The following is a 19,872-nucleotide window of genomic DNA, read 5'->3' as shown; positions in this document are numbered from 1 at the left end:
ACACACGCACACACACACACGAAGGCAATTTTATGCTGCCCATCAGGGCATGTCCTTCCCCCCACTGTTCAGGTGTTCTGACAGAGGGGAGGGCCTGGAAGAGCATCCGCTGTCACCATGTGTGTGCCTGCCCTGCCCTGCCTTGGGCTGGTGAGCTGCACATGCTTTGTCTCTCCCTCTCTCTTGGGGCACTGATTCCTATATTCCTCCTGTCCTATGGGCAAGCCCTCTTGTACCCTCCCTAACCCTGGGGGCCCAGTGGAATTCCTGACCTGTCTGCTGTCTCCCCCATCCCTCCAGCCCCACCTCTACCCCTCCATCCCCATTCTTAGCCATGGACATGGTGGAGAAAAGGCCTTGAAGAGGCTTAGCCTCTTACAAGCACTTGGGAATACCCCCCACCCCTCCCCAATCATATGAGCTGTGATCCCCCACTCCTACTCCTCCCCTTCCCCCTCACTCTCAGTGATGTGGGATGTACGTGTTTCTCTGCGTGAATGTGTGAGCAAGTACACGTGGTGGCAGAGGAACTGGGGGGACTCAGGAGTGCCACAAACCTGCTCTAGAGAGGCAGCTGTCCCAGTCCCTGCTTTGGAAGTCGGGGACAGGGCCCTCTCCTGGGGGCCATTGGTGCTAATGAGGGGGATGGCCTTGACGTGGGTGCTTAGCATGCCTCCCCCAGTATTGGCCCGGGGCACTAGGGCAGGCAGGGTGGGGCAGCAGGTGCAGTATTGGTGGGAGGAGGGGCTGCTGAGAATAGGATGAGGGGGCCAGGCCAGGACAAGGGGGTGCCAGAGCCATGACCACTACCCCGCCCCCACCACCTGCCTCTCCATCTCAGTATTCCCCATCACTCATAACACACATACCTCATCCAGCCTCCTCCCTGCTCAGATTTGGGGAGGGTGGGGGTGGAGGAGCCCCTACCCCTCCCCCTGGTGGCGGGTCTACAGGGCTGGGAGAGGGCAGGGCGTGTGACATAGACACCGTCCATAAGGGGGACAGTAATTTCTGCCCTGGGAACTCCTGGGTGGGGGGAGGGGGACACTTCCTTGGAGGCGCTACTGAATGTATGAGAAGCTGGTGCTGGGGTGGGGGGAGGGGGGTAATGGCCAGAAACAGGGAAGGAGGTAGGTCCCTTCCCCAGGGAGGGGTGGGGCCAGTAGGGGTGACTTGGGGGGCTCCTACTCCTGCCCCACGTTGACAATCAGTATGTCTGTTATGTGCGATTTTTCACCCCGTTGTGTTTTGGGTCAGGATTTTAAAGAAAGATATTTTTATGGTAATTGTTGCTCGTCTATTTTACTATATATTTATGTAATAAATATATGATGAAAATAACCCCCTTGGGCACCCCCCCTTAGACTTGCGTGCTGTTTCCCTGTATCCTCCCATCTTCTGGCAGAGTACCCACCCCACAAACTGACCAGATGGAGAGGTGTGCCCCCAGCCTTGGCAATATTTCCACCCCACCCCCACAACGAGCACACACCACAGAAGCCAGCTCAGCTGTGAACTATTGAATTTGAGACAGGAATAGAACAAATCGGGGGCTAGAGAAAAAGAGGGGGGAGAGTGGTTTAAATAGGGGAGGCTGGGAGGTTCAGTGATGGGGGAGGGAGGCAGGTATTTACAAGAAGGCTCGGGGGGGCCAGAGGCTCATCTTGGAATATTTTATAACAATATAAATAAGATTCTGGTTTGCTTTTCCTTTTCGTCTCGTAAAGGAGAGAGAAGTGCAGAGTTCGATTCTGTACAAGGGGGCAGCGGCAGAAGGCCGGCCGGGCGGGTCACTGGGCGTCCACCCGGAAGGACAGCAGCTTCTCGGAATGCATGTTGTTCAGGGTCCGCAGGTCCGGCAGCTTGAGCAGCAGCTTGGTGAAGCGGGAAGTCTCCGAGGGCCGGTTCTTCAGCACCAGAGCCCGAAGAGCCCGCAGCAGCGTCTCCTGGAGCTGCTCCACCGAAGCGGAATTCTCCATGCCCGAGCGGTCTGTGGGGAAGACGACAGCAGTGAGGCAGGCTCCCTGAGCTCCTCTGACGAGGAACCCGAGGTCTGCGAGGAGGACGCGGCGGGCCATGCAGCCTCTCCCCGAAGCCCCTCATAGAGCCAAGGTGGAAGGAGGAGGAGAGCACAACTCCTCCTCCCAGGCCTCTGCCCCGGAGCAGGAGGTGCCCGAGAGCTGGGAGCATGGGCTCAGCAAGGCTGGTCACCTCCCATCCCCACAAGGCCACTCTCCTTCCCCGAACAGGCCAAACATACCCAGGCTCCCTTGCTTTTTGCTCTGTAGTTCCCTCTGCCTGGATGCCCTTACCCCCTACCCCACCCCCCACCTGGCAATATCTTACTTGTCCTTTGAGGCCCCACTCAAGTGTCACCTCCTTCCCCAGCTCCCCAGGCAGAAATAGTTGTGCTTCCAAAGCCCTTGGTTCATGCTTCTACTGTGACACTTATCTCACTGTTTTATAATTAGTTGGGCATGAGTCTGTCTCCCAAGCTAGACTGTGTCTGAATCATGTCTGTATCCCCAGTGCCCGGCACAGGGCCTGGCATAGAGTAGGTACTCCATAAAAGGTGTGTTGAATTGAACTGCGTCCGCCTCCTCCCCAGGGTCAGGCTCAGGCGAGAGCTTGACCTACCTGCAGAGACGAGCACCACCGCGGTGAAGAGGCCCAGCTCCTCCTCGGTAAGCGCCAGGGAGTTGAGCTTCTCACTGAAGTCGAACATGGCATTGAGCAGGTCTCCCATGCCCATGGCACCGAGCTCCTGCAGGCTGTAGGTGGTGCGGCTCAGGAACATCACTGTCTGGTCCTTCACGTTGAACAGCGATGCAAAGCGCACCATCAGCACCTAAAGGGAGGCCAGTCATCCTGGGTGGGGTGGCAGGAGCACTTGCCAAATCACCCCTAAAGGTTTCTGAAGGGTTTACTGGTGCTACCTTAGATTTCTCAGTCAAGAGTGGGGGTAGTTTCAGAATGGGTAATGGTGGCGGGCGGGACAGGTAGAAAGATGGGGAACATCCCACTGGCTTTGGAATCCAACAGGCCTGAATCTGAGTCTCAGCTTTATCACTATCTGTGACCTTGGGCAAGACACTTCACCAAAACTAATTTGCTCAGGCCTAGAATAGGGGTAGCAATGTGCCCTAAGGTGTTATTTTAAGGCAATGGAATGTGATTATACTCCAGCTGAGAGGACAGAAGTCCCAGCCATCCTGAGGCAGGAATGGGAGGCATTCTGCCCCCTCCTCATCAGTCAGAGTCTATAAAGACAAAGTTACTGGGTTTCCAAAGACTTTCAGAGCCCCTGCCTGCCCCAGACACCAAGCCTTTCTGCTGGATGCTTCCCGAGGTCAAGAGCAGGGAGCATAAAAGGTCACTCACCTCAAAGGTGCCAGCCTTAAGCAGGGTGACCTGGTCATGCTGAGAAAGATCACGGAAGCCGGGGATATGCTTGGCAAACTCTACCACCTCCCGCACAGCGGGTGTGAAGCTCATGGAGAAATCTTCCCAGATCTCTTGGACAGTTCGCCCACTGCGTCCGTGCGGGTACATGTTCATTGGACATGCCTGGAGGAGAAAGAGATTTGGGGAAGGGAGTATCAACGAGGCTAGTTCAGATGGGCTCCCCCAGCAGGTCTAGGCCCTACACTCTGCCAGAGTGAGGGGCTATAGACCTGAAGAATGGGTATTTCAGGCGAAAGAGCAATCAAGTGCCAGGTTGAGATCAGGGATTCCCAGGCAGAGCCCTTGCTGCAGGGCTGAGCATCCTAACCCCGGGGAGAGGATATCCCTGCGTTAGCCTCCAGGCACACCCAGCTGCCCTAAGCTAAATCCAGTCTTCCAGGCCCGCTGCCCACCTCACCCCCAGTGCCCTCACCAGTAGAACGTTCTTGGAGTTGCCCTGCCGAGGACTATTGGCAGGTGCTTCGCCTTCTGGGGCTGGATATACGTGGGTGGGGCATAGACGGTGCCCATTGCTGTTGGGCTGGTGGCAGCTGTGGTGGCCAGGGCCAGGGGGCCAAGTGGGAGGGTAGGAGGAGGGAGTCTGGCGTAAACCGTTCAGGGCCTCATTATGACGATGGGCAGCCATGATGTTGTTGTCATTGGGGATAGGCAGGCAGCTCTGACTTTCCCAGCGATGTGGGGTGGTGGTCGGAGGGCTGCCCGATGCATGGTTGGCATTAAAGTTGCCAGGTGAGGTGCCCAGCTTGTCATGGGCATAGGTGAAGATCTCTCGGTGGGCCCGGGCCACCTGGGATATCACATCTTCCACTGTGGGCTCAGGACTTGGGGATCTGGGAGGCGTCAGCTGTTGTGGGAACTGGGAGAAGCCCACCAGGGGTGAGGGGGCCGGAGCTGGGGGTGGTGAGGGGCCCACGGGGCCTGGGGTCTGGTGCTGGGCGGGCGAGGTCTCCAGTGGGCACTGGCTGCTCAATTGGTTGTTGGCCAGGTTCATAGCGCTCTGCATCTCAGCAAGCATCCGCTGCTTCTCTCGTTTGGGGATGCGCCCAAAACGCACAGCTGTGACAGGATGAGAGCAGTGTCAGGAAGTTCTCATACACACACATGCTTCTCTTCCTTCCTTCCTCCTGAAAGGGCAAGACCCTGAAGGCTTGGAGTTCCACATCAAAACTATAACCAGCAAAGCCACACCCACCAAAGGGGTTTTCCAAGTAGGGACTGTGGTAGGTGACCAGAGGGACTGATGGGAAAGAAGTGTGTTTCATGGGCATCCCCTATGAAAATGAGGCTCACGGTATGATGATGTTTCGGTTTAGGATTTTTTTGAGAGAGGGATTAATTTAGAAACTGGGTGGAAGGAAGTGGGAGGGCATGGGAATGCTTGTGGGGCAACAGTCCTGTCTCACCATCTCGGGACATGCCCACGGAGAGACACTTCTTGAAGCGACACTGCTGGCAGCGATTGCGATTGATTCGGACGATGGAGCAGTTCTCATTTTTCAGACACCTTTTGTACTGGATGTTCTGCTGGATACTCCGACGGAAAAAGCCCTGGAGGGCAGGGGCAGCTAGTAAGCACTCTGTCTAGACCAGACCTATGTGTCCTGGGCGAGGGCATCACCTGCCCCTGCCCTTACCCCCAACCTGCCTCACCTTGCAGCCCTCACAGGCATGCACGCCATAGTGGAAGCCTGAGGCAACGTCCCCACACACTTTACACAGTAGCACCATGCCATTGAGCTCTGTGGGAAGAGAGGGGCAGCAGGTGAGTAGGAGGGCTTCCTGAGGGGCCAGATTTTCCAGGCAGGAGATTCTGGGAGAAATGCTGTGGAGGAGCTCCAGTATCTAGAGGACACTTAAATGACAAGATTGGGCTAGACAGGGGCTAGTGCAACTCTAGGAGAAATCTCTGAGGCCAGAGTAGGCCCTGGGATTAATCCTGTCATTCCAACCCCAACCCCAAACCCAACCGAGACCTGGCTGCCTTCCTTTCCCCGAGATCAGCTAGAAATGTACTCACTGGTGATGTTGTTGGTGCTCTTGCTGGGGGACACTCGGCTGCAGTCTTCCAGGGCCATTTGTAGACCCCCTGAGGGGCTCCCATTATAGAAGGAGGAGGAGGAAGAGGAGGAGGACGACGAAGAAGAAGAAGGAGAGCCATCATCACTCAAGCTTGGTGGAATGCTCCCAAAGGAACGAGCTGGGTCCTGGGTGAGGGAGCCAGTGGGTGATGGTGGGAAGTAGGTGGGGCAGCCTTGGGTCAGGGACTGGAAACTGCCATTCGAGCTGTCACTGTAGAGGGACTCAGGGCTGGTGCGATTCGGGGAAGAGCCACTGGAGCCAATGTAGGTGATGACGCCACCTGGCAGGAGAACACAAGGGAAGGGGGTATCAGCCGCCATATACCTGCAGTTCTAGGGCAGCAGCCTACTCATTCTCCATTTACCTTTCCCAAATGCTGCAGGACACTCAGAAGTTAATCATGTGGAACCCCTAATCTTGGAGTCCCCAGAAGTGCCACAATAAGCAACTCCCCAACACGTGCTAAATATAGCATAGCCAACCAAACCCATGACCGTTTGCAGGGTACATTCGGCTTCTGCCTTGGATGTCAGGTACTTCCCTAAAGGCATGACACCTCTAGGCATCTCACATATGTGCCCCCTGCCCTGGATGCCTTCCTTAGGAATACTGACTACAGCTAATAACTTAGTCGTCAGCAACAGACGTGAGGATGGGATAAGCAGCTGAGACCCATTCATAAGGCCCAGGCTTCCAAAATAAACAGCTGCTGATTTTAACACCAAGACCATTCCAGGGATGAGACCATGGAGGGGCAGCCAGCCAAGAGTGAAGAGAGCGGAAATTTTACAAGAGTAAGATAGTCACATTCCCCCAAAACTGGAAGATGTATTCTCCAAAGGTACCAAAGGTACTGAACCTGCCCAGTCCGGTTCCCCTGGCCTCCAATAATGAGAATCAGAGTGGAGTCTTCTTGAGTCCAGGAAAGACTTAGCAGTGCGAGTTGCAAGAGGTGGATGTGAAGGACAAATTGTCCAGCCCAGGGCTTTAGAATTTCCTCTTCCAGATCTCTCAGCCTGGTGACAATGACCTTGGCTCTCTGGTCACTCAGGGACTTTGGCCCTCTGGTTACACAGCCAACCAGGTGGCCATGTTCTCGTGGTATCAGCAGGAGAAAAAGGTGACCTGCCTGCCACACCTTTGCCAAGCACCTAGTTTGGCCTGCCATGGGAGGGGTGGGAGAAGGGAGGATCCCAGAACACGTGTGAGCAGACACAGGCCATGCTACCGTGTCTCCAGAGGCACATGTTTTGCTCACCCACTGACACACACTAAGCTGGGCAGGGCAACCCTAAAATAGCTCAAGGTTGGTCAGGGTGAACACAGCTCCCTATAAAATAGTTGCACAACAAATCAGCTCCTACAGTTTCAAGGCTAATGTAAGGGGATAGGATATCTATTTGGTGGTAAATGAACTTGACCTAGTTCTCTCATCTTCTAAAGAGAAGACTCATTAAGAGACTTCTAACATGGAAGCGAGGGGCATGCTCAAAAGAGTCTAGTTCCAGATCTAGGTATGTCACAACCAACTTGATTTGTGACCTAGAGAAAATCAACTCCCCTCTCTGGGTCTCAGTTTTCCTTTATGTGAAACAAACAAAAAGGTGAGAGACTTAATATTCTTTTAGCTATGATTCTGGGATGTGGTTGTTTTGGGGGAAGTCCTTAGGAGGCAAATTGCAGCTTGTTTGGTGGGGGCGGGGTGTAAGATAATGTTTGCAGGCCTAAGGAAAGAGGTGCTTGGGGAACAGAAAGAATTTGGAATGTAGAGAAGTTTAGCCTAAAGGCAGTGCAGTGAATAGGTGCAAACAGAATAAAGTGAGAAGGGTGGCTAAATGTGAGGTCCCTTTTAGGAGTGTAAACATGAGGCCACGCGAGGTCAGGGATGGCTGCATCTTACTCTGCTTCAGCGATGGGGGAGGGGGAGGACCCGGGGAAGGCGGACAGGAAAAGGAGGCAGGCGGGGGCGGTGAGTCAGCCCAGCTTCACCCAGATTTCGGCGGGGCGGGGCGGGAGCCGAGCCCTCAGCCGGCCTCACGTCCCCGCTCCACGTGTGCCTCTTGCACGTGGCTCTCCAACGAGGAACCCCGGAACTCGAGGGCCCGCCCTCTCCGCTTCCCGTCAATCCCGAGCAGTAGCCCCGCCCCCGTCCCACCCCTCCTCCGCGACCGGGTCCTGGGCTGGGCCCCGAACGCGAGATGGGTTGGGACCACTGAGGGGAGGAGAGAAGGGAACACGCGTTGCCGGGGCGACCGGAGGGCGGAGCTCATTATGTAACGGGGCCGGGTGGCAACGACCAATGAGGTGGCAGCCACGGCTTCTGCTGAATGAAAACAAACGCAGCACGTGGGCCCGGCTCCGCAGCCATGTGAGCCCTCCCGGCCGCCAGGGCGCTGTGGGTGTCCTCCCTGGGGCCAAGAGCCACTCTCCTAGCTCCTCTAGTGCCGCTCCCTACTGTCACTGAGGATTCCCCAGTGAGATCGACCCATTCTCCCACCCCCTCCTGCCTTGGAGTCCCGATCACTCCACCGCTTCTTAGGTTCCTTCCAGCCTGCAGAAACTAGGGGAAGAGGAAGACAGGAGAGGGCCTTCTTTCCGAGAAGGCCAGGCATGCCACAGCTGCAGGGGGTGGATGGACAGATGGGGGCGTTTGGGGGGACTGCTCTAAAGCTCCCAGTCCCTCTGAATTGTTCATCTCCCCACACGTACCCTCTCTCCATTTCCTCCTGCCCGGAATACCAGTCCTTCAGGCTAAAAGGAGCTTTGGGATTCTGAGGGGTGGTGGTAGGGTGCCTCCAGGAGCATTCTCAGGCCGAACAACCCGCTCTAGAAATCCCAGCCTATGGCCCCCATCACATTAGCAAATCCGCGGGCCAAGGGAATCCCCAGTCCCTTATAAAGTTCCTCTTGTTCTAAGACAGTGATAGAGAAAAGATGATGGTAGTAAAGAAATCTCAGTACCTGTGTTATTGTTGGAGTCCAGGGTCGTCATGTCTTCACCAGCTGAAAGCGGTCATTCAAACTGGGCTTTGACACAAACTGGAGATTGCAATTGCCGCTGTCGCCCCCTGGGCACTGGCTGAGGGCGGAGAGTGGACCCCGAGGCTCACAATCAGGATCAGAGGCACACTGCAGCAAGGTCTTGTGGTGGCCGGACTGCAGCCCTGCAGAAGGGGAGGACGCTGAGGCAACGGAGGTCTGCTTTGCATGGGAAGAGCAGAGAGTGTGTGGGGGAGGGGAACCAGGGGGAAATCAGCCTGCGGCAGTTCTGGCTAGAAGGTAGCACGGAGGGTCGGGTCTCTGCAGTGCACCGGGTGTCACTGCCCGACGGCTCCGCCGCGCTGCAGGGTAACGAATCTGGAGCTCCTGGTGTAAAAGTCCCAGAGGGAGAGAGGTTGCAGTCAGGAAGTAAGTAGGTGATGAGGAAAAACGGGGCACCCAGACGCAAAGAAGCGAGACGTGTGCCCTGCTACGTTCCCTCGGCAGCAATATTTCACTCTGCCAATCTCCGCCGCCTTTTGCCCCAGCCTTTTTCCCTGGGACAGAGGGCTCTGCGCAGGCGCCAGCAACCCAGGGTTCCCGGGCCGCACGCGGCACTGGAGCAGGTACCATGTGATCCCAGGGAGCGCCTCGTGCCCCAGTGACACACTTTTCCAGCAGCAGGCACGTTGAGCTCTGTGCGCCTGCGTAACGCCAAGGCTGCCGGGATTTGTAGTTCACTGGCAAAGTGCGGACTGCGTGTATTTCTCCCTTTCTGCCTTGTAAAAGGCTCTTGCTGGGACCGGGGAGGAGCTGAGAGCAGGGTGGGTGGGGTGCGCTGAAGAGTCAGGGTGGCGTGTTTGGAAAGCCTGTATGGCAGAGGCATGTGAATTCCTGGGGAGGGACTGGCAAGCTTGACTGCTCTCTGAGAGATCAAAGCTAATAGGCCTTTTCTGCAAACCTTGCAAACGTGAGAGCTTCACGTGATTGCAGAACTGACCTCCTCTTGAGGTTACTGGTAACAAGGGGAGAGAAGACAAGGAGAGGAGGGAGATCTCTCCGGAGTCAGTAGCTTAAGCTGAACTTTTGCTGCAGGGCCAAGTCCTGAGACAGAATGGAAATGTGACCCCTTCCCCCTTCTATTCTCCTTAGGGAGAGCACCCCTAGGGAAAGGAGTTGTCATGGGGGTGAGGATGCCCCTAGGGACTCCCTGTTTGCTTTTGTGACACCACTCCACCCATTCGAGGTGACTTTGGGGTGAGTCATTTCCCTTTGTTTGGGAAATAAAAAGGATAAGGGAGGGGAACTTTATGGTGAAAGTGCTTTGAGGTCCTAAAGTAATGGGGCCAGAGGTGAGGCAGTAGTCTGGGAGCACAGTGACACCCCTACTCCCACAACTCCCAGTGCTTGAGAGTAGCCTGTAGATTCCACAGAAGGTAATTTAGAAGGGAACACCCAGAGTCTTAACCCTCCCTCCTTTACTGATGAGGAAAATGAGGCTTAGAAGTGACTGGCCCAAGGTCAGACATGCATTGCTAGTTTCATCTGCCCACCTTAAACATCAGGAGATGGGCAGGTGTGCAAGTGAAACTCCACAGGGGTTAGCAACAATTGCCCCATTGGTAAAAATAGGTCTCAAGTAGAGGTTTATCCTGTTTGAGGACTTGGGAGAGGTAAGAGTCTCTTTTTTCAAGCAGCCAAATGATCATGGGCCACCTGCTGCTTCCTGCTAATTCCTTCTCAGTCCCAGTGCTTCTAGAGAGGTTTTCCCCCTACCCGCTTCTCTACTTATTCACAGGCAGCTCCTGGGGCAGCATCTGAATGCCTGAAAACATGACAGCTGCCAAAGAGGTAAAGGAAAGGAGGACGGTGGTACCAAAGAAGGAGTAAGCTGGGTAGTAGGAAGTGAGTAAGCTGAGAAGACATTGAGGTTGACTGAAGGGGTGGTAGTTGGGCAGCTGGCCTGATCACTGATCCCAGTAGACTTTGATTCCCAGTAGAAGACAAGCTCCCAAGAATATGTTGCCTAGAATGATTGGGGCTTTAGCTTTGTTCCCTTACCCTCAAGAAAAATGGGAGAGAGAGGGCATTGGGCTCTTCCTTGTCCTGCCCTGGCCCTGTGGTCTAGAGCTGGGAAGCTGCAGCAGAGCGTGGGAGGGACTGGGAGGGGCTAGGACAAACAAGGAAAGAGGCTTTTCAGGAAAACTTGGTTCAGAACTCAGCCTCCATCTCCTCTCCATCCTGCCCCTGGGCTCTGGAGGGAAAATTGGGAGGCGAGCTGCCATGTCTGGCACTTATGCTCTCTGCGTCCTTCCTGACTCTCCATCAGAGCCAGGGCCAGAGCCAGGGACCTGCCAAGGCTGGACTCAAAATCAGGGCCCTTGGCATGACCTCTAGCTCTCCACCGGCCCCACCACCACCACTGGCACACTCCCTTTTGTTGCCCTGGATCCTCCCCAAGGCCCACAGCTCTATTCACTGCCCTGGTGATCCTGCCTACCCGCTGTTCTACTTGCTGGTGTTTATTCCTATAGGAGGAGGTCCAAGGGTCAAGACTCCTTTTCTGAGTTGCAGCAAGTGAGAGGGAGGAGGAAGCAGAGGCAGCTAGAGCTGAAATTCAGTCAGCCTAACTCTTGGCAAGAAGCTGGGTTGTTTTAGTCTGTGTGAGATATGAAGGTGGAGGGTGGGAGAGAGGAGGCAAAGAAGGGGAGTTACTTCTGCTTACTCCTTCCTCTGCACTCCTTAGAGGGCCCACCTTTTCTCCATGATGAAGAAGTAACTTTGGGATCTTCTGCAACTGGAGAGAAGGATAAAGGATAATGAAGAGGCACGACTCTCTCTTGGCTTTAGAAGCTTCTAGTCTTTCTACCCGGCTCCACTCTCTGCCCACTCTCTGCTGGGAGAAGGACAGAGACTATGGGACCCAGAGCCACCAAAGGGAGGGAGAAAAGGCTGAGTTGTTCTGTCTTGCGGAGTCTAGCTTTGTCCTCTCTTTGACCTCAACCTTAACCTTAAGGTTGCATCTTACCCAGTCTCCCACCTCTCTTGCCAGCTGGACATTTGTTTACACACACACACACACACACACACACACACCATTCCTCCCATAGCCAAATTCAGCCCAACAAGGAACTGGACCCTTAATAAATAGTACTCAGATTGAAACCGTATTGAACAGATATACATCTAAGACCCAGCTCAGCAAGACACAGCCCTGGCTCCATGTTCTACACACTTGTACTTAGATTCCTCAGAGTCTGGGATTCTGGGACTGACCTCACCATTTAAGGGCAGGGTTGGATCCTGTGCATGCGTGTGTGTGTGTTTCCAAATATATTTTAATTCTCCTGTGTTTCTGTGGGCTGGGGAGTACAGCAGAGATATAGTAGAGAAAGGCAAGAGATTGAGAGCTCTAAGCTATAGCCAGAGTGTGTGTTTGTGATCGTGAGAGACCACATATATGGGTATGTAAGTGTGAATGGTGTGAGTGCGTGTGGATGTGTGCATTTGATCCAAAATATATTCTCCTTGTCAGTAGATTGTTCTGGATAACAGGGCAACGCCCTGTACAAATCCTGGGTGGCCTAAATCTTGGGCCAACATTGACTGACTGACTGACTGAGGGTGGGTCCTTGCTGGAAACCAGGTCAAACTTCAGTAAGTGCCTTCCCTTCCCCCTCCTTTCTCACCAAGCATACCATTGCCCAGGAGAAAAACCTGCCTGCCCAGGTGATGCAAACCTGGGCCAACCTCGGACAAAACTAGAAGTAACTTTGGGATCTTCTGCAACTGGAGAGAAGGATAAAGGATAATGAAGAGGCACGACTCTCTCTTGGCTTTAGAAGCTTCTAGTCTTTCTACCCGGCTCCACTCTCTGCCCACTCTCTGCTGGGAGAAGGACAGAGACTATGGGACCCAGAGCCACCAAAGGGAGGGAGAAAAGGCTGAGTTGTTCTGTCTTGCGGAGTCTAGCTTTGTCCTCTCTTTGACCTCAACCTTAACCTTAAGGTTGCATCTTACCCAGTCTCCCACCTCTCTTGCCAGCTGGACATTTGTTTACACACACACACACACACACACACACACACACACACACACACACCCCATTCCTCCCATAGCCAAATTCAGCCCAACAAGGAACTGGACCCTTAATAAATAGTACTCAGATTGAAACCGTATTGAACAGATATACATCTAAGACCCAGCTCAGCAAGACACAGCCCTGGCTCCATGTTCTACACACTTGTACTTAGATTCCTCAGAGTCTGGGATTCTGGGACTGACCTCACCATTTAAGGGCAGGGTTGGATCCTGTGCATGCGTGTGTGTGTGTTTCCAAATATATTTTAATTCTCCTGTGTTTCTGTGGGCTGGGGAGTACAGCAGAGATATAGTAGAGAAAGGCAAGAGATTGAGAGCTCTAAGCTATAGCCAGAGTGTGTGTTTGTGATCGTGAGAGACCACATATATGGGTATGTAAGTGTGAATGGTGTGAGTGCGTGTGGATGTGTGCATTTGATCCAAAATATATTCTCCTTGTCAGTAGATTGTTCTGGATAACAGGGCAACGCCCTGTACAAATCCTGGGTGGCCTAAATCTTGGGCCAACATTGACTGACTGACTGACTGAGGGTGGGTCCTTGCTGGAAACCAGGTCAAACTTCAGTAAGTGCCTTCCCTTCCCCCTCCTTTCTCACCAAGCATACCATTGCCCAGGAGAAAAACCTGCCTGCCCAGGTGATGCAAACCTGGGACAACCTCGGACAAAACTCTGGGGACGCCCCAGAATCAGGGAACGAGCCATGTGCCTGGATGAGACTCATTCCCTACCCTCTTAGCTCCTTTTCCTATTCTCTAAAAGGCCAGCAAGCTTTACCTAACCTTCCCAGAGCCTTGATGTCTTAGGAAGAGTTAAAGTCTGAGCTAATTTGTTATTAGGGGGAGATGGAGAGAGAGGAGATGAAGCATGATTCAGGTCTGGGTTCCACAGAAGTGTTTTGGGTTCCATAGATTCTATCTCTACTTCACTATTCCTTTTTCCAAGGAAAGCAAATAGCAAATACATACTAAATACCAACAGTATGTCAGGCCCTGTGCTGAGTGAGTTATACACATTACCTCAATTACTATCCACAACAACCCTATGCTGTAGGTTTCATTCTCAATTTAGAGATGGGGAATCCAAGACTTAAAGGCTTTTATTAACTTGCCCAGGATGCTTCAGAGACTAGGCAATTTTCTTGAAGCTATATTTGCATGGCACTTTCCTTAGGATTAAGAAGATGTCGCATCAAAGGGTGGCAGAACTGATGGAGATTATTGGAGGGGCTAAAGCTTCCCCAGCTATCTCTTGAAATTATCACTACCAATGGCACAATGAAAATGTCAAATGTTGGGAATTCAACCCTAGGCCTGAGGATAAAACTTTTTCTACCAGCAAGACTGACCTTCCTGGAGAGCATGATTACTCCCAGTGGAATGCCTGAGCAGCAGACTCATCCCGATGTTTCCTAAGCAATGATGGTGCTGAGAAGTGAGGTGTGTCTCCAAGAAGAGGAGCCTGAAGCACCCCTTGCTCCTGCCCACGCCATACCTCAGCTTCTCAAAGTCTCTCTTTTAATTCCAACCACATTTCCTCTTCCCTAAATTCCTTTTTCTCTCCCTCCTACATTCCCCTTGTCTGGTTGTAAAGGTAGAAGAGGGCCACAATAGGGTGCAACAAACAGACTTCCACATAGACTGCTACAGAGGTGAGAAACCAAAGCAGGCATCTGAACTCTCTTCTCTCCCTGACTCCCAGACTGCAGCTGGTGACAAGAGGAGAGGGGCAGGTAGGTCCAGGCCCTTTAAAGAGCCATTGTGCCTCTTTCCAGGGGATGTATTAAGGACAGATTGACCCAACGAGAGTATGGAAGGCCACCAAGGACAGACAGAAGTTGTGTTAAAAGCCCTAAGGAACAACATCCCACTTCCCCATTCAATTGCTTAGGCGATGTGTATCCTAAAACAGCCCTTCCAAAGCCACCCACCATCTTGGGCCAATGCTTCTTCAGCAAATACTTTGAGGAACCTGAAGAAGGGTTCCCCTCTCAGAGCCCAGGATCCCACCCGCATTACAGGATCTAGGAGGTAGCATGGACTGTCCTTGGCAGAGGAAGATTAAGCCCCAAATCACCCTCTTTTTTGGCATAGGGTTCCTCCTCCTGGGTTAGGGGGTGGTGGCATCCAGCACATGCTATGCCAAGGCCATCCTGTCCAACTTTTGCTATGCTGCTGCTGCTGGAACCCACTGGTAGTGTCATCTTCCAGGTCTCTGCTTTTGCCTATTGGCTGTCCTTGAGCTTCTGTAGGACTGAGATACAGGGGAATGTGTGTATGTATGGGGGTAGTGGTTACCTGTGTGCCTGCCTCTTGTCTTCACCTCATACCCCAAGCTCTAGCTCAAACCCTCTCCTTATCCAGCATCTCTCCCCAGTCCCTGGGCCTCTATAGATCTCCATGCAGTTGCCTGGGGAAGCCAGAGGCTCATGACAGTCCTCGTGAGCAGGATGGACTTCAGAGGAGCCTCGGCCGGGACAAGCGTAAAGGCCCCTGGGTAGCTTCTGGGAGGCTTACATAAACACTGGCTGGGATGAGGAGGGAAGGGGGGGTGCCCAGGAAAAAAGCAACCCCAGCCCTGCCAGCTCAGCCTGTGTGGAAAGAAGGAACAAGGCTCATTTTCCCTCCTCTCATCCCTCTCCCCTTGTCTGCAGCTGTTAGTTGGGCTGGAAAGACTGCAGTATCTTGGGAGAGGGGGCAGGGGAATGAGAGAAAGACAATTTTGGGATCCCTCCCCTTCTAAATTGGGGGTGGGGGGAGAAGCAATTTGCCAAAGAGATTTTCAATGCCACAGGAAGGAGCATTGGCTCATTAGAATGCACAGTTTGCACTCTGAAAAAAAAATCTGTGCTGGTTGCAAAAATGCAGACATGTGTAGGGGACCAGCGGAGATTAAAAAAAAAAAAAGCGCTAGCTCTGCAATGCAGGATCTGCGAAGTTTTGGTGCGATGAGGAAATGTGGGTCGTGCTCGCTCATTTCATTTGCTTGTTCCTGCTAACCTACTGTCCGCCTGACTCCAGCAGTCTTACATCCCAGCAAGAGACAAGATTGCTCAGAAACAGGGTCATGGGCAGGGGCCTGAGCAGAGGGCTGGACATGGGGGTCTGGGGTTAGAATGCTGAGAGAAGGACTCTATGGGACTTGGAGGGCCAGGCTGGTGGGAGGGGACACTTCCATGAGGAATGAAGGCTGAGCTTGTCTTTTGTACCCTTGTTTGTGCTCCAGCTGGCCTGGGGTTAGTGTAAAGTTCTTCCAGATCTCCTCCCTGCCCCCCATCCTCAGCCCCTCCCTATCCCTAGCTGGCAGAACTTTCCCCTTCCTGTCCACTAACCCTACAGACCACTGCTACAGAAAGAACCCTTGCTTCTTGTCCTTGACCCCACAAATCCCTGAACTCTTGTGCTAATCCTGGAATGGGCACTTGCTGCATCTCTGTGTGGTTTCTTCCTTCCTAGAAAGAGGGGACCAGGCAGCCTGATTTGAGAAGCCTGGGTTGAGGGAAACCAAATCTTGGCTCCAGGATAACATTAACCCATCAGCTTGAGCAAGGGTCTGCATGGACCATTCTGTGCTCTTGGCTGGGGGAGACCCTTTGTTTATTTGGGGCCTAGGGCTCTGGGTTGTAAAACTGCCAAGGGACTGCCTGGGAGAAAATTTCTGGGGAAACCATGTTTCTTTCCTGGGTGTTTGTTCCCCTGGTGCCTCAGGAGAGACAAAAAGGAGATAGTAGCAGGATAAAGAGCCAGGAAACAAGGAGAAGGGCACCCAATGCCCTTCACTCCTTCCCCATTTTTCCTCCTGTTTCTCTGACCAGAGGAGGACAGGGCTGAGTGTGTTTGTGCCGGCTGGAGGCTCACGCGGGCTGCCGGGGTCACATGGGCTGGGCATGTGCAGCCTGCTCCATTTCTACCACAACAACTCGCTCATAAACAGCCCGGCTGCTGCTGGCGGTGGCGGCAGAGACATGTGCAAGCGAGGGGGTGGGGCACGTGGCCCTGCCCGAGCCAAGGGAAGGCGCTGGCTCAGTACTGCCTCTCCCCTCCCCACACTGGCGCTGCCTCGCCACAGGAAATTCCTAGTGCTCCCTTGCTGCTGCAAAACATGTTTTTGGGAAGTGACTTTCAATAAGGATGGAGTCAATGGACTATTTAAAAAGAGATAGAATGGATAATCAGTCTTAGACCAATGCCTGCTCATCCTTGCCCTGCCTTTCTTAGATCCCTGTACCCTTTGGAGTAGAGGGCTCAGCAAGAGTCACATGTTTTCAATTTCCACCTGTTTCTTCCTCCTAAACTATACAAAATTGGAATCAAACAGGCCCCCATGGTGAGCACTGAGGCGAGAGGCTGTGCTTCCCTAAGACAGTGGTTCTCAGGATCCACCAGTAGTCCCAGGATTAGTAGCAAGGTCAGCATCACCTGGGAACATATTAGAAATGCAAATTCTCAGGCACCATTGAATCAGAAATTCAGTGGTAGAGCCCAGCAATCCGAGTTTTGCTGAGCCTTTCAGGTGATTCCAATGCCAGTTGAAGTCTAAGAACCATTTGTTGCCTAGCAATCAGTCCTGTAGGAGAACCTTGCTCAGGATCTGGGGAATGTCCACCTTCCCCCTTTGCGCTTCTTCCTCTCAAAGTTCAGCCAGAGAGCATAACCAGATACAGTTTGACTCAATGTAAAAAGCATTTATAAGTGCCTACCATGTGCAAGGATACTGGAAATGAAGGCAAATGAGTAGTGGAAGGATGAGTAGCTGAGATCTGAAAGGGGACCGGAGGTACTGGGGGGAAGAATAAGGGAAAAGAAGACTAGAATTGTGATTGTTTATCCTTTCTCCATCTTACCTACTTTTCTTCCTGTCCCGAGGCTTCTATTAGAGCAATTGTTTGGGGTTAAAGTGTTTTTGAGGCTGGAGGTAGAAATTGGTCCCTTGTCTATTTTTGCTGGCCATGGGGACCTCCAAGCTAGTTGCAGCCATAGGTCCTTGACTGCCTGTACATAACTAAGAGAATATGAGCAACACTCTCTCTCTCTCTCTCTCTCTCTCTCTCCCTGGGATCTCAAAAGCAGGAGTAGGGAGAGCCAAGAAAAGGAATGAGGTCCCAGAGGGTTAGAAGTACCCCACAAAATGAGTTTAACAGATAAGCAGGAAAAGTCTTTCAATGGGGGAGGGTGGAGACAATTCTGGCCTATTCCAGCTTCCTGAGACCCAGAAACTCTGACCAGAGGAAGCAGGGGGTCCCTAAGGCAAATCACAAAGGTTCCTGAGAATGAAACCTGAGCCAGGAGAGCTAAGTAACTAGAGAACTAGGGATCTGAAGGGTTCCCTTACACAGGCAAACAGAGCAAGGGTGGGCATGGGTTGGGGGAGGGATGGAGGGCTCTGAAGAAAGCTGGGGATGGAAGTCTTGCTTAGTCTCTCTCCTCTGGCCTTCCCTCTCCCATCACATGCAGCTTCTCAGAAGCATAGCTCCCATTACTGCTTCAAGTGTGACCAGTTGATTCCTGGGCTCTCCTTGTTTAATTTTTTTGAGGAAAATGCTTTCCTCTGATTCTCATAAAGCACTTACTCTCTCTTCTCTGCAAGGTTTCCTCTCTGTGCCTTAAGGGCTCTGGGCTCAAGGAGCAGACAGCCCTGCAGGCTCAGCTGCAGTGACCTACATTGGTTCTCCCCTAGGCCCTGGATTTGGGGGCTGAGGTTTCAAGATAGGAACTTGGGAATCTGGCACAGGTCTACAAATGATGACATCAGCGAGACAAGCTGCAAAAAGTGCACTGAGGGACAATGAGGCAGGGGGCGCCACAGGACTGAGTTCTTGGTCATTTGTAGATGATATCAGAAGACTTTCCAACCTCCAAATTCAAAAACATTTCTGAGCAAGACCACTTGGATAGGAGCCAGAAGTCTCTGACAGGCTTAGTCTCTATTCGTTAGAGTTGGGAGTGGTTTCTGCTGCTCCCCATTCTTGTTAAACCTACCCCAGTTCCCTGCAGCTGGCTGAAAAGATTTCTTTGACCTTGAGGTGGACCAGTGAATTCATATTTCAGCTGATTTATTTCAGAGACATGGAGGCTAATTAGTGGTAGTCAGATAGGCAGAAATGCACTCCCAGGCTTTACTATATAGTGACTCATGTACTTCCTTAGACCTGAGGGTTCCAAGAAGGACTTCAGGACCCTGGCAGCTGAACCTCCTTCCAGGCCTTCAGGAACAGGGAAGACAGGCTTTGAAATTGGTGCTTTTTCTCTCAATTTAGACCAGTGTTTAGGATACCCACGGCCTTTCGATTGTGGATGTTTTGCCCTGGCAAGGAAATTCTATTGTAGGGGTAGGAAATTAGGTGGTGGTGACGGAGAACGATAGATGAACCTTTTGCTTAGCAGAGAGATAAAGAGTGAGATGGAGAGCGAGCGCGCGCTAGTGACAAGCTGTGCAGCACTGGGTGGCTCTCCAGTCCAAAGGGCTTCCCCTCAGCCAAGCCCCACCCTAAAGCCCAGGAAGTCCACAGGCTGGCACTCAGCCAGGGGTAGAGCATTCCTCAGGACTCTGATAGGCTTGGGGGGATGGTGCTGGTGTTCCCACCATGAGGGATGGGGGAGGGGAAGGAAACGGCGCAGGGGAGGAAATGACCACAGAGAAGTGGGTGAGGGTAAGAAGTGGGGAGCTGGTTCTCAATGCCAAGGGTCCTTTTTAGAGAGAGGGGTGGAGGCTGGATGTTTTCCAAACGGCCACGAGAAGGGTCTGCAGCTTCAGACCAGATGACCCCTGGGTCACCTCTCTGCTCAGGGTCATTACTGACGTCCCACGCTGTCCTCTAGAGATTGTCTCGCGGTCTCCCTCCCTTATTCTGGGGCTGTGGTTGAGCTCGGGAGCCCCCAAGTGGTGGAAATTTGAAACTGCAGCTGGGCTGGAGGAGGAGCCCATTGGGTCTCCCTCGGTTTCTCCACCGGGGCCCCTCCCTTTTCCTCCCCTAGGCCCAGGACTCTGGAAATAGCACCTGGTAATGGGAGCGCTGACAGATGCTGAGTTATGGGAGAGCAAGTGTCTTCCCTAGTCAACGGTCTAGCGTGATCTCTTTGGGGTTGTTTCCCTGGTAAATAGGACACTATTTCCCTATTTGTCCTAGGACTCCTTCCATGCTCTTCCACACATTGCTCCTTAACATGCCTCAGCGTAACGTGATTCTTGGCTACAGTGGGGTCTCCCTCGTTGGGCCCCCAAATTTGTAGCTCTTGGGCTATCTACATGAC

The 19,872-nt window shown here is 52.9% G+C and overlaps 1 protein-coding gene across 1 annotated transcript; it reads right to left on the bottom strand.

The window, feature by feature from the left end:
* Positions 1–1,496: 1,496 nt before the first annotated feature.
* Positions 1,497–9,194, bottom strand: NR1D1 (nuclear receptor subfamily 1 group D member 1). The gene is made up of 8 exons (XM_025041731.1): positions 8,506–9,194; positions 5,483–5,824; positions 5,116–5,204; positions 4,869–5,013; positions 3,878–4,521; positions 3,382–3,567; positions 2,638–2,848; positions 1,497–1,990 (listed from the first exon to the last, which is right to left on the bottom strand). The coding sequence occupies exons 1-8, from the start codon at positions 8,534–8,536 to the stop codon at positions 1,791–1,793; spliced, it is 1,848 nt and encodes a 615-aa protein (XP_024897499.1). The 5' UTR covers positions 8,537–9,194; the 3' UTR covers positions 1,497–1,790.
* Positions 9,195–19,872: the final 10,678 nt, after the last annotated feature.

Source organism: Pteropus alecto, unplaced genomic scaffold, assembly GCF_000325575.1.
Source record: "Pteropus alecto unplaced genomic scaffold, ASM32557v1 scaffold98, whole genome shotgun sequence".
NCBI classification, from domain to species: domain Eukaryota; kingdom Metazoa; phylum Chordata; class Mammalia; order Chiroptera; family Pteropodidae; genus Pteropus; species Pteropus alecto.
The sequence above is the reverse complement of the archived record's forward strand: the minus strand, read 5'-3'. Positions and strand labels throughout refer to the sequence as shown.

Excerpts from the sequence above, each read along its gene's own strand:
- NR1D1 (XM_025041731.1), bottom strand. The coding sequence starts at position 8,536 with ATGACGACCCTGGACTCCAACAATAACACAG. Across the intron at positions 4,522-4,868 it reads CGTGGGCATGTCCCGAGATG|CTGTGCGTTTTGGGCGCATC; the intron begins GTGAGACAGGAC and ends ATCCTGTCACAG. Across the intron at positions 2,849-3,381 it reads TTAAGGCTGGCACCTTTGAG|GTGCTGATGGTGCGCTTTGC; the intron begins GTGAGTGACCTT and ends GCCTCCCTTTAG.